General features: G+C 34.8%; 1 protein-coding gene across 1 annotated transcript in view; it reads right to left on the bottom strand.

Moving 5' to 3' along the window:
* The window catches only part of LOC106468616 (nesprin-1-like), a gene marked incomplete at both ends in the record, with an annotated part of 121,329 nt that overhangs the window by 42,523 nt on the left and 66,055 nt on the right, over positions 1-12,751 (bottom strand). Inside the window, 5 exons of the mRNA XM_013929045.1 lie at positions 602-931; positions 1,198-1,362; positions 1,885-2,016; positions 4,451-4,624; positions 11,318-11,488. Coding sequence (XP_013784499.1) covers positions 602-931; positions 1,198-1,362; positions 1,885-2,016; positions 4,451-4,624; positions 11,318-11,488 — 972 coding nt within the window. The remainder of the gene's footprint in view (positions 1-601; positions 932-1,197; positions 1,363-1,884; positions 2,017-4,450; positions 4,625-11,317; positions 11,489-12,751) is intronic.

A 12,751-nucleotide genomic window follows, 5' to 3' on the forward strand; every position in this document is an offset into this window, starting at 1 on the left:
CTACCCGTATGATGTTTCACAGTACAACACTTCAGTACCACTAATTACTTGTATGTTTCACAGTACAACACTTCAGTACCACTAATTACTTGTATGTGTCACAGCACAACACTCCAGTACCACTAACTACCTGTATGATGTGTCACAGTACAACACTTCAGTACCACTAATTACTTGTATGTGTCACAGTACAACACTTCAGTACCACTAACTACCTATATGATGTGTCACAGTACAACACTTCAGTACCACTAACTACCTACATGATGTGTAACAGTACAACACTTTAGTACCACTAATTACTTGTATGTGTCACAGTACAACACTTCAGTACCACTAATTACTTGTATGTGTCACAGTACAACACTTTAGTACCACTAATTACTTGTATGTGTCACAGTACAACACTTCAGTACCACTAACTACCTATATGATGTACACACACTTCTATTATACAGTGATACTAACTTTAGAAATAAGTTCTATTATAAAATGTGATTTTAGACAATATGATGTACTATAATAAGTAATTCTGACTACAGTTTTTAGAATAACACATGGATTATAAAATGAGTTTCTAAGAAAAGAAAATTAGACGAACCTGAAACTCCTCTAAGCGAGCTCTTTTCTTGATTAGGTCTGCTTGAAGTGTCAGGAATGACTGCAGAAGTGGCTCTGTTTCTTCTACCCACTTAGAACACTTCTTAAACTGTTCTTCATATTCATTCCACTTAACCATACCAACATCAATGGATGACTTCATCTCATCCACATTGGCTTTGAATTGCTTGTACTCTTCTTCAATTCTCTTTACATCCATGTCAATTACATCTTTCTCAGCTTGCTCTTCAAGTTGTTGCTTAGTTTGTTCACTTAATTCTAAAGCATGATTTAGTTTCTGTAATCCTTCATCCTGCTCAGCTTGCAGCACCTACAGATCAAGGTAAACATTAGTAATATTTGTTAATGTGTCACATTCTCCTACGGCAGCTCTGATCATTACTACTCAACCATAATTCTTATACCAAACTTCAAGTGAACATTACTAGCATTTATTAATGTTTCACACTCATCACAACAGCTATCTATTCATAGATTTTATACAAAAAAACTTCAAGTAAATATTATATAAAACAGGCAATATCTGATATGTACAGCTACAAATAGTATGTAGGAAAACTACATATTTCCACATACCTTGATTTTACTAGTTTTTCCTTTCAATACCTCCTTGTCACCAGATGGTTGAGCACACTTACTGAGCTTTTCTTTAGCAGTATTTAGCCAACGTCCAAATTCAGAACAAGCATCAACAAACTGCTGATAGATATCCATCTGTGTTTTCTGTTCACCCATGTATTCCTGTAGAACATAAATTTCAGTGAATAAGAGAAACATAAAAATATTTAACTCCCCCTTGTTTGCTGGACCAAGGAATGGTACTTGTCAGTTAATGGGAGAAACATAAAATATTTAACTCCCCTTTGTTTAGTGGACCAAGGAATGGTACTTGTCAGTGAATGAGAGAAACATAAAATATTTAACTCCCCCTTGTTTACTGGACCAAGGAATGGTACTTGTCAGTTAATGGGAGAAACATAAAATATTTAATTCCCCCTTGTTTGCTGGACCAAGGAATCGTACTTGTCAGTTAATGGGAGAAACATAAAATATTTAACTCTCCCTTGTTTACTGGACCAAAAAATGGTACTTGTCAGTTAATGGGAGAAACATAAAATATTTAACTCCCCCTTGTTTACTGGACCAAGGAATGGTACTTGTCAGTTAATGGGAGAAACATAAAATATTTAATTCCCCCTTGTTTGCTGGACCAAGGAATCGTACTTGTCAGTTAATGGGAGAAACATAAAATATTTAACTCACCCTTGCTTGCTGGACCAACGAATGGTACTTGTCTGCAATTTCACCTGCCCCACTCTGTTGTTGCAATTCTTCAGCCTTTGCATTGACTGACTCTATCATTGGTTCAAAGGACTCAATGTCTTGCACAAGACTCTGTATGAACCAATACAAAGGTTTTCTGGATAATACTTGACCAAAACTTTTAATGGTTTCTACTACCCTCAAACTTTACCTTTAAATTTCAATATTAATAATTCTATAATTTGATCAGAAAATTAAACAACAGTTAAAATCATATTCTGCATAAAAACCTTAGAGGATGTAGATAAATTTTTTAGAAGTGTTTCTTTTATTTATGTTCATTCTTTTTTCCCAAACTAAACCCATTTCTGGCCAACTGATAAAAAAAAAGATTTAATTTATGATGTTTAAAACTAAAGTTTTATTTTTCTTTCTGCAACTTTTGTCTCATCATGTAATAAATTAAAGTTTCGTTTTTTTTGACAAAAAAAAAAAAGATTATGATATATGAATTGGATGTATATTTTGATTTCATTACAAAAGATTTTTTATTGTCACCTAATTGTTGGATATACAAGACTGTTTAGTGTAAGTATTATTATTTAATTTATTTTGTTACTTAATATTTAATGATTGTTTAGTTTTTAAGGCAGGAGTGTTAAAGACAGATTGTTTTAAAAGTGTTAGATGTGACAAATTTATTTAAGTAACTACGTACGATAATCGTATTTGTGTTTGCAATTACATTATTATCTAGGCTTTACTAATATTGTTGATGTCATGTTACTCAAATCTTCTGTATTCTTCTTGTTACCTTAACTGAGTATTTTTACGTTATAGCACTGCTCGCGTAGCTTGTTGAAAATTCGAGGCCTCAGTGAACAAAATATATATACAGGTGACTGAGCAAGAGCAAGTAAATAGAGAAAAGTCAAGTCCAGTGAGAGATAATCAGTCAGATCTAGACTGAGTGATTGAAAGTTTAGCTGTGTTGGGTGATTTATAAAGAAGTTAGAAGTTTAGTAAGAAAACATTAAGTAGAAAGTAAAGTTAATTAAAATTCAGTCTGAAAAAAATTAGAAAACATAAAATAAGCTGGCATGTGAGTGATTAACCATAACCATTGATATTTTAGTGACTTTCACAGTTTAATAGAGATAATGAGAATAATTTGTCTTGTCAAAGGGTGTTCTAAAGTAATTGAACCAGTCTGTGTGGACGAAAAAAGACAATTATTTGAAGTTCAAGACACAACTGTGGTAACTCACAGGGTAGCAAAAGTGAATTATTCACTGATACCATTGGGATCAGAGTAGAGAAAAATAGTTTGTCTTGTCAATTGGATTCTAAAGTAACTGAATCTACCTTAGTGGACTTTTGACAAGAAAAGATAATTATTTAGAGTTTAAGATACAACTGTGATATCCATAGTGTAAAGAATTTTTGAACATAGTTTGAATTGTTTTGAATATATTATTTTAAAACAAGTAGAACATGTGCTGTCCATTTATTTTCAAATTTATCACCAACAAGTCACAGACTTATCCTTATCCAACATATACATAAAACCCTGATAATAAAGTACAGTCTAGTTTATGACATTCAAAATGGTTGGATATTTTAATTTCATAACTAAAGAATTTTTCTCTGATCACTTGATACAGTACAGTCTAGTTTATGACATTCAACGTGGTTGGACATTTTAATTTCATAACTAAAGAATTTTTCTCCAGGTACTTGATACAGTACAGTCTAGTTTATGACATTCAATGTGGTTGGATATTTTAATTTCATAACTAAAGCATTTCTCTGGTCACTTGATACAGTGCAGTCTAGTTTATGACATTCAATGTGGTTGGACATTTTGATTTTATAACTAATATTTTCTGAAATATAATCTAGTTTAAAGTTTCTCAAAGGTGGTCATGTGGTACTCTAGTTTGTTGGAAGTGAGTAAGCAATGTGTCATAAAAACATTCTACTTTTCTAAAGCAATTTTAGAAATATACATGTATGTTAGAATAACAATTTCAATGAGATGGCAAAGTGGACATAAAGCCACAAGACAATATATTTCCCACAGTCTACTTTTCAGGTGTTTTATGTGTGGATATATTTTCACCCTACTATGAGTGTAACTAGTAGTGAACCACATATTATGTGTGGCTATACTTTCATCCTACTATGAGTGTAAGTAGTGGTGAACCACATATTATGTGTGGCTATATTTTCACCATACTAGGAGTGTAAGTAGTGGTGAACCACATATTATGTGTGGCTATATTTTCACCATACTAGGAGTGTAAGTAGTGGTGAACCACACATTATGTGTGGCTATACTTTCATCCTACTATAAGTGTATATAGTGGTGAACCACATATTATGTGTGGCTATATTTTCACCCCACAATAAGTGTAATTAGTGGTGAAACACATATTATGTGTGGCTATACCTTCATCCTACTGTGATTGTAACTAGTTCAATTTTTAAGAAACTCATGTTAGTCTTTCTCAGTCTACCTCTAACAACTACAGTTATAATAAAGTTTAATTTTTAAGAAACTCACGTTAGCCTTTCTTAGCCTAGCTCTTCTTTGAGAAACACTATCTCTGCCACTCGTTCCAACCTTCATAGTTTTCACCTGTTGTAACTTCTGGTCGTGATCACTGATCCACTGAGAAAGTCTAGCCTCTGCAGAGCTGTAGTCAGCCCATTGGAGTAGAGCAGACTCCAGGGACACCTGTATGCAATGTATCACAGTCACAAGTTTATAATCAATAACCTAAGGATGATATATAGCAATCTTAATGACTGGAACTATTGACTAAATATGATCGTGATGAGTACCACATTCGCACGTTAACAATCAACAAACTAAGGATGATATATAGCAATCTTAATGACTGGAACTATTGACTAAATATGATCGTGATAAGTATCACATTCGCACATTAACAATCATCAAACTAAGGACGATATATAGCAATCTTAATGACTGGAACTATTGACTAAATATGATCATGATAAGTATCACATTCGCACATTAACAATCAACAAACTAAGGATGATATATAGCAATCTTAATGATTGGAACTATTGACTAAATATGATCGTGATGAGTACCACATTCGCACGTTAACAATCAACAAACTAAGGATGATATATAGCAATCTTAATGACTGGAACTATTGACTAAATATGATCGTGATGAGTACTACATTCGCACGTTAACAATCAACAAACTAAGGATGATATATAGCAATCTTAATGACTGGAACTATTGACTAAATATGATCGTGATGAGTACCACATTCGCACGTTAACAATCAACAAACTAAGGATGATATATAGCAATCTTAATGACTGGAACTATTGACTAAGTATGATCGTGATGAGTACCACATTCACACATTAACAATCAACAAACTAAGGATGATATATAGCAATCTTAATGACTGGAACTATTGACTAAGTATGATCGTGACAAGTATCACATTCGCACATTAACAATCAACAAACTAAGGATGATATATAGCAATCTTAATGACTGGAACTATTGACTAAGTATGATCGTGACAAGTATCACATTTGCACATTAACAATCAACAAACTAAGGATGATATATAGCAATCTTAATGAGTGGAACTATTGACTAAATATGATCGTGATAAGTATCACATTCGCACATTAACAATCATCAAACTAAGGATGATATATAGCAATCTTAATGACTGGAACTATTGACTAAATATGATTGTGATAAGTACCACATTTGCACATTAACAATCATCAAGCTAAGGATGATACATGGTAATGTTAACAACTGTAGCTACCCATTAATTATGATGATTGTAAGTACCACAGTCACATGTAACAATCATAAAACTAAGGATGATATACAGTAATGTTAATGAATAGAGTTACTCACTAAGTATGATCATGGCAAGTACTACATTCACACATTAACAGCAATAGTAATAACTGTAGCTACCTACAAATTATGATCATAAGTACTACAGTTAAATGTTAACAATCATCAAACTTAACATGATATATATAGCAATAGTAACAACTGTAGCTACCCACAAATTATGATCACGATAAGTATTACATTCACACATTAACAATCATTAAACTAAACATGATATATAGCAATAGTAATAACTGTAGCTACCTACAAATTATGATCATGATAAGTACCACAGTTAACTGTTAACAATCATCAAACTTAACATGATAGTTCGCGATAGTAACAACTGTAGCTACCTACAAATTATGATCATGATAAGTACCACAGTTAACTGTTAACAATCATCAAACTTAACATGGTAGTTCGCAATAGTAACAACTGTAACTACCTACAAATTATGATCATGATAAGTACTACAGTTAAATGTTAACAATCATCAAACTTAACATAATATATAGCAATCTTAATTACTGTAGCTACCCACTAATTACCATCATTGTAAGTACCACAGTTAAGTGTTAACAATCAGCAAACTAAGCATGATATATAATAACCTTAAATGAAACATTAAAATAGTAAAATAAATGAGATTAAAAATGGCACATGTGTAAAAGTTTATCAAAATTTAATAGAGCACACTGTTAAAATTTACTGCACAATAAAACAATAATAAGCAGGACACCAAGCCCTGTTAAACATTCTCTTGATGTTTCTGTGGTGATATATACCTCCAACATCAAGAAAAGTAACAATATGAGACTGGTTACATATATACCTTAACAACTGCTTGTGTATATCAGACTTAAGAATTTTCATAATTACCCAAACTATTGTACACTCTACATTTACAAAATGTATATTGACATATTAGAGAATCTGTGGAAATTACAAAAACCATAGTAACATTCTGAATAAAGATTTTGATAATCTACTTTGTAAATAGACAATGTAACAACCTGGTTAATAATGAAAATTATTTAAGTCATGTATGTGCATATGTTATGACATATAAGTCACATTTGGAGTATTGTGTTCAGTCTTGGGTTTCTTACCTTAGAGTTCAGAAGAGGGCGACTAAGATGGTACCTGAGATGGAAAGGTTGTTATACAAGAAAAGATTAAGATCTGTTTTCTCTTGAAAAAAGAAGAGTTAGGGGGGATCTGTTTGAGGTGTTTCAGACTTTTAAGGGAAGTTAACATTTCATTACATTCAAAATGTATTTCCGATAGGTACTTACCTCAACTCACCCAAAGCTATCTTGATCCTGGTTTGCCCTCTAAGCATTACTAAAAAACATTTTGCCAACAGTGCACCAGTCTTTTATACCCCATCAGTTTCACAACATGTGCTGATCATATGGCTACCCTCCACAAATCCTACTGTGCCATCTATACTAATGCAGCTAGTTCCCTCTACTATTCTATAAAAATTCACACTTCAGAGAATTGGCAGGTATAAACTAGAAATACTGGCATATCAATGAGGAAGAAGGGTGGGAACTGGATGAGAGGAGGTAAGCACCTATCGGAAATACATTTTCAGTGTAAGAAAATGTTAACTTCTGAAATGATCTTACTTCCTCTTACCCAGAGGTAGAATCCTACATTGCAAAGATGAAGATGCATCAATAGTCAGTTAAGCAGAAAGCAATCATACTGAAAGAACAGGTGTGCAAGAAAAACAAAAAATAAAGCACACCTATGGGCTATAAGAATTACAGGCATGAGTGTGATCATGAGGTTCTTCATTACCAGCCTGTTGTCAACATACATGTCATACTTCATTCAAATATGTAGCAGGCCATAATACCGAACATAGCGATGGTAAGTCATAGTATGGTGCCAGAGAAAAAATAATAATTAGACATGGCTAGGGCTAAAGGACCGTGAATTGTAAATGAATAGGTCAACTGTGGTCTGCCCAAGCAAAAAATATCCAGGGGAAGCACCTTGGAATACATTGGATTATACCAAGTGTGGTCCATCTTGACAAAAACATTCAGTTGGAGGCACCTTGGAATACATTGGATTATACCAAGTGTAGTCCATCTTGACAAAAACATTCAGTTGGAAGCACCTTGGAATACATTGGATTATACCAAGTGTGGTCCATCTTGACAAAAACATTCAGTTGGAAGCACCTTGGAATACATTGGATTATGCCAAGTGTGGTCCATCTTGACAAAAACATTCAGTTGGAAGCACCTTGCATAAGCTAGTGAGATTAACAAACACAGTCTTCCTGGGCAAAAAATATCCATGGGAAGTGCTTTGGATGGACAAGTATGGACAAGTGTAGTCCATCTGGACAAAAACATCCAGGAGAAACACCTTGGGATACATCATATTATGCCAAGTGCAGTTCATCCGGGCAAAAATATCAAGTGGAAGCACCTTGTATACAACTTAGAGATCGACAAGTGGAGTCTGCCAGGGCAACACCCAGGGTGAAGCACATTGGATACATAGGATTAGCTCAAGTGCATTCTTTCCAAGCAGAAAACATCCAGTGGAAGTGCCTTGCATATGAAATTGTGATCAACAAGTGCTGCCTGTCCGGGGAAAAAAGATCAAAGGGAAGCCCCTTGAATCATGAATAATTTGTATTGTATGATCATTGTTCAGTACAACAATGATTATAATAAAGATAGCCCTCTTCTTGCTGAGTGGATATACATGATCCTATTTTGTTTGGTATTCAAAACCCTCTCAGGAGAAAACCTCCTTGGTCCACCACTCCAGCGACTAGGAATCAGAAGGAGCAAGGACTCCCATGCTCCACTAGAAGAGCAGGGTGTGGCAATATGAATTGGGGAGTCCAGAGGAATGAAATACCCTGTGATTCCCTATTTTAAAAAGCAGAAAGATCCTGCTTTACTCATGTAGTCCAGGAGTGACAGTTCTTTATATATATATGAAATAGTGCTAAATGAAATTATACTTATATATATATACCACCAGACAAGCAGCTGGTATTCTTACAGAAACACCCAATCTCAACAGTGAGCATTATAAAAGTATGCAGATTAAGTGCTAATATAATAATAAACATACCTGACCAGGCAACACCCACTACCAGGTGGGATCCTGAAATATGATGTATGTCAACAAAATAATATTAAAAATAATAATATGTCGACTTACCCCAGTCAAAGGTGAACAGACATGTGTAGTATTGCAACAGGAGGAAGACAATACCTGCCCAAGGAAGACTCAGCTAGGTTGAGCAGATAATGTGCAACAAATGTCCACATACCAGCCTGAATGATCTCCTCTAAAGAAGGGTAGTTTTGAGCAGATAAAAACAGAGTTAGATGACTAATTTGGTGCAAAGAAACATTACATAGATGGCAACCTTCCATGGACTAGTCAGAATATGCCAGTGATATGAGTTGATAATACCAACCAGTGAGTGAAATAGGCGATAGATCATGGGAAACACAGGAATTGCATGGAAGGAATAGACAGGAACAATAACCACGAAAGGAGGCAATAAGAGCCATATAACACAGCAGGGAACGAATTAGACAACGTACTCAACCCGGATCCGAATGGGAGTACAGGTGGGAAATGGAAGATAAGGAAATAGGAGAAAAAGCTAAACAAACTTCCCAAGCAGCCAATATCCTTGGAAGGAAGGCCTGATCCAGATCGAGGATAACATACAAGGAATGGTAAAGGATGCAGGAAAGATTAATGGCATAAATATCTGAACAACGATGACTGCATGCCAGGAGGGGGAGGAATTATGTCTTAAGGGAAGGATGGTACAAATAACACATTGCAAAGAGTTCAAAGGGAGAATCAAACAGGGCATGAAGGACAACAATGAGATCCCAATCCAGCAGAACAAAGGAACATGGTGGATGGACCAGACAAAAGGAACAGAAAAGGAGGGAAATTACCAGGGAGGAGAAGGCTTTCTGGAAGAGGAAGAATGAAATGTGGTTCACAGGGTAGCTCTATAATGAGCAACAGTTGAAACAAAAAAACCTTGATTAAACAACCAGGTGAAGAACAGAAGGACAGGATGGTTGAAAACCATGGTGTCTAGCCAAAGTCAGAAGTAAGATCAATGCCACTGGTACATAGACAAGGAGGAGGGACAAATGGTATGGGCAAGGAAAAATGCTACATAAGGAGTGAGCCACTGAGCTGAAGCAAGGGACTAGACAAACTCCACATGTGAAGATGGAGTTTGGTGATGTTGTGATGAAATACGTTCGATCGTGTTTGTCATTGAAGTGATTGGGATAGAGGTAAAGGCAGAGGCTGTTTCTTCAGTATGAGCCGGAGCAGAAGGAACCACTTCTGAGCTGGCCAATACAAAGCAACCAGCAGAACATGACAAGGAGTGGTCTGGATAAGGGAAATGATTTTAGAGGTGAGTCTGATCAGAGGCATATAGGTGAAAATCCTTCCAATCATGACTGAAAGCATCCGCCCCGAGTTGAGGGGTGAGAAATGGAAGACTAAATGAAGAAAGTGTGGCATTCCATTGAGTGGCAAACACATATATATATATATATACAGTGTTCCCAGTTGAGAACACACCCACAGAAGTGCTTGAGGATAGAGGGACCACTCTGTTGGGAGAACATGGTTGGAACGGAATAAGTGATCGACCACAAGAATAATTATTCTGGAAACATGATACGCCAGAACCGTCATGTTGAGGTCATTCACTTAGTGCAGGAGATCCAGAGTCTGAAACACAAATCTAAACTTGGTTCCCCCTTGCTTGGTGATATAGTTGACAACAGTGGAATTGTCAGTATGAACCATAACTACCCACCCCCACAGAAGTGGGAAGAAATGAGACAAAGCCTGATGAACTGCCATAGGTTCTAGGATGTTGATATGGAGAGAAACCTTCTCTACTGACCACAGACCCAAAATCTCCTGGCAACAAGTAATATTTTGTTGTTAATCTCACCTTGGCTTCAGACACTTTCAACACTAGACTGACAGTACTATACTGTTGTAAGCCTCACATTGTTTTCAACATTTAATAATAAATAATATAATTATTGTTAATCTCACCTTGGCTTCAGACACTTTCAACACTAGACTGACAGTACTATACTGTTGTAAACCACATATTGATTTCAACATTTAATAATAAACAATATTTGTTGTTAATCTCATCTTGGCTTCAGACACTTTCAACACTAGACTGACAGTAGTATACTGTTGTCAATCTTATATTGATTTCAACATTTAATAATAAGTAATATTTGTTGTTAATCTCACCTTGGCTTCAGACACTTTCAACACTAGATTGACAGTAGTATACTGCTGTCAACCTCACATGGATTTCAACATTTAATAATAAATAATATTTGTTGTTAATCTCACCTTGGCTTCAGACACTTTCAACACTAGATTGACAGTAGTATACTGCTGTCAACCTCACATGGATTTCAACATTTAATAATAAATAATATTTGTTGTTAATCTCACCTTAGCTTCAGACACTTTCAACACTAGACAATCCCAAGCAGACTGAAGATCATGCATTTCAAGTGTGATGGCATTTTTTCCTGTAGGATGTGTTGTGTGAATTGTTTTTTCTCCAGCACTTAAAGCACCGTGGACAAGAGCTTGACCTTCTTCTTGTTTTCTAGTAACTTCCTGCTAAAAACCATAGTTAAAGTTAAAATATACTGTAACACAGTGTTTTTAAAACTTTATAAAAACAGTGATACCTCAGATTTTGAAATCAAAATAATGCTATATAAAACATTTATAAATGACATAAATAAACAAATAACTTTGTAATCCAGGACAGTAACATGTATTAGTTCACAAAACTTCCATCAAGTGTGAACCAAGTAGCTTCAGCAAGTGAATTTTGTCCATGAAATCTACATAAAATTAAAATAATCAGCTTTATGAAAATACAAAAATTTTGACAATATAAGCTCCAATAAAATATTTTATATCATTATGTTATTACATGGTGTAGACCAACTAATCACATCAAGGGATCCTAGTTCACAAAACTATAACCAGGGATATACCAACTAGACAGACTATGGAATCTCTGTTCATGAAACTATTACCAGGTGTAGACTAAATAGACAGACTATGGAATCTCTGTTCATGAAACTATTACCAGGTGTAGACTAAATAGACAGACTATGGAATCTCTGTTCATGAAACTATTACCAGTATTTAGACTAACTAGACATACTATGGAATCTCTGTTCATGAAACTATTACCAGGTATTAGACTAACTAGACATACTATGGAATCTCTGTTCATGAAACTATTACCAGTATTTAGACTAACTAGACAGACTATAGAATCTCTGTTCATGAAACTATTACCAGTATTTAGACTAACTAGACAGACTATGGAATCTCTGTTCATGAAACTATTACCAGTATTTAGACTAACTATACAGACTATGGAATCTCTGTTCATGAAACTATTACCAGTATTTAGACTAACTGGACAGACTATGGAATCTCTGTTCATGAAACTATTACCAGTATTTAGACTAACTAGACAGATTATGGAATATCTGTTCCTGAAACTATAATCAGGTGTACACCAACTAACCAGATTAAAGTGGCTGAAATGTAACACTTATTAATTACAAGCAAATAGGGAGCTGAACAGAATAGTTTTGTGGTGGCTAAAACTTAATATCTAGTAATTAAAGAATGTGGAACAAAGGAATTGGCTGTGGCTACATTATAACACCTTATAATTAAATAATGTGGAACAAAAGACTTGGCTGAGGCTACATTTTTACACCTTGTAATTAAATAATGTGGAACAAAAGACTTGGCTGAGGCTACATTATAGCACCTTGTAATTTTAGAATGTTGAATACAGAAGTTTGGTAGTGGATACATTACAACACCTTGTAATTAATGAATGTGAAT

This window comes from Limulus polyphemus, unplaced genomic scaffold (assembly GCF_000517525.1).
Source record: "Limulus polyphemus unplaced genomic scaffold, Limulus_polyphemus-2.1.2 Scaffold3079, whole genome shotgun sequence".
In the NCBI taxonomy this organism is placed as follows: Eukaryota; Metazoa; Arthropoda; class Merostomata; order Xiphosura; family Limulidae; genus Limulus; species Limulus polyphemus.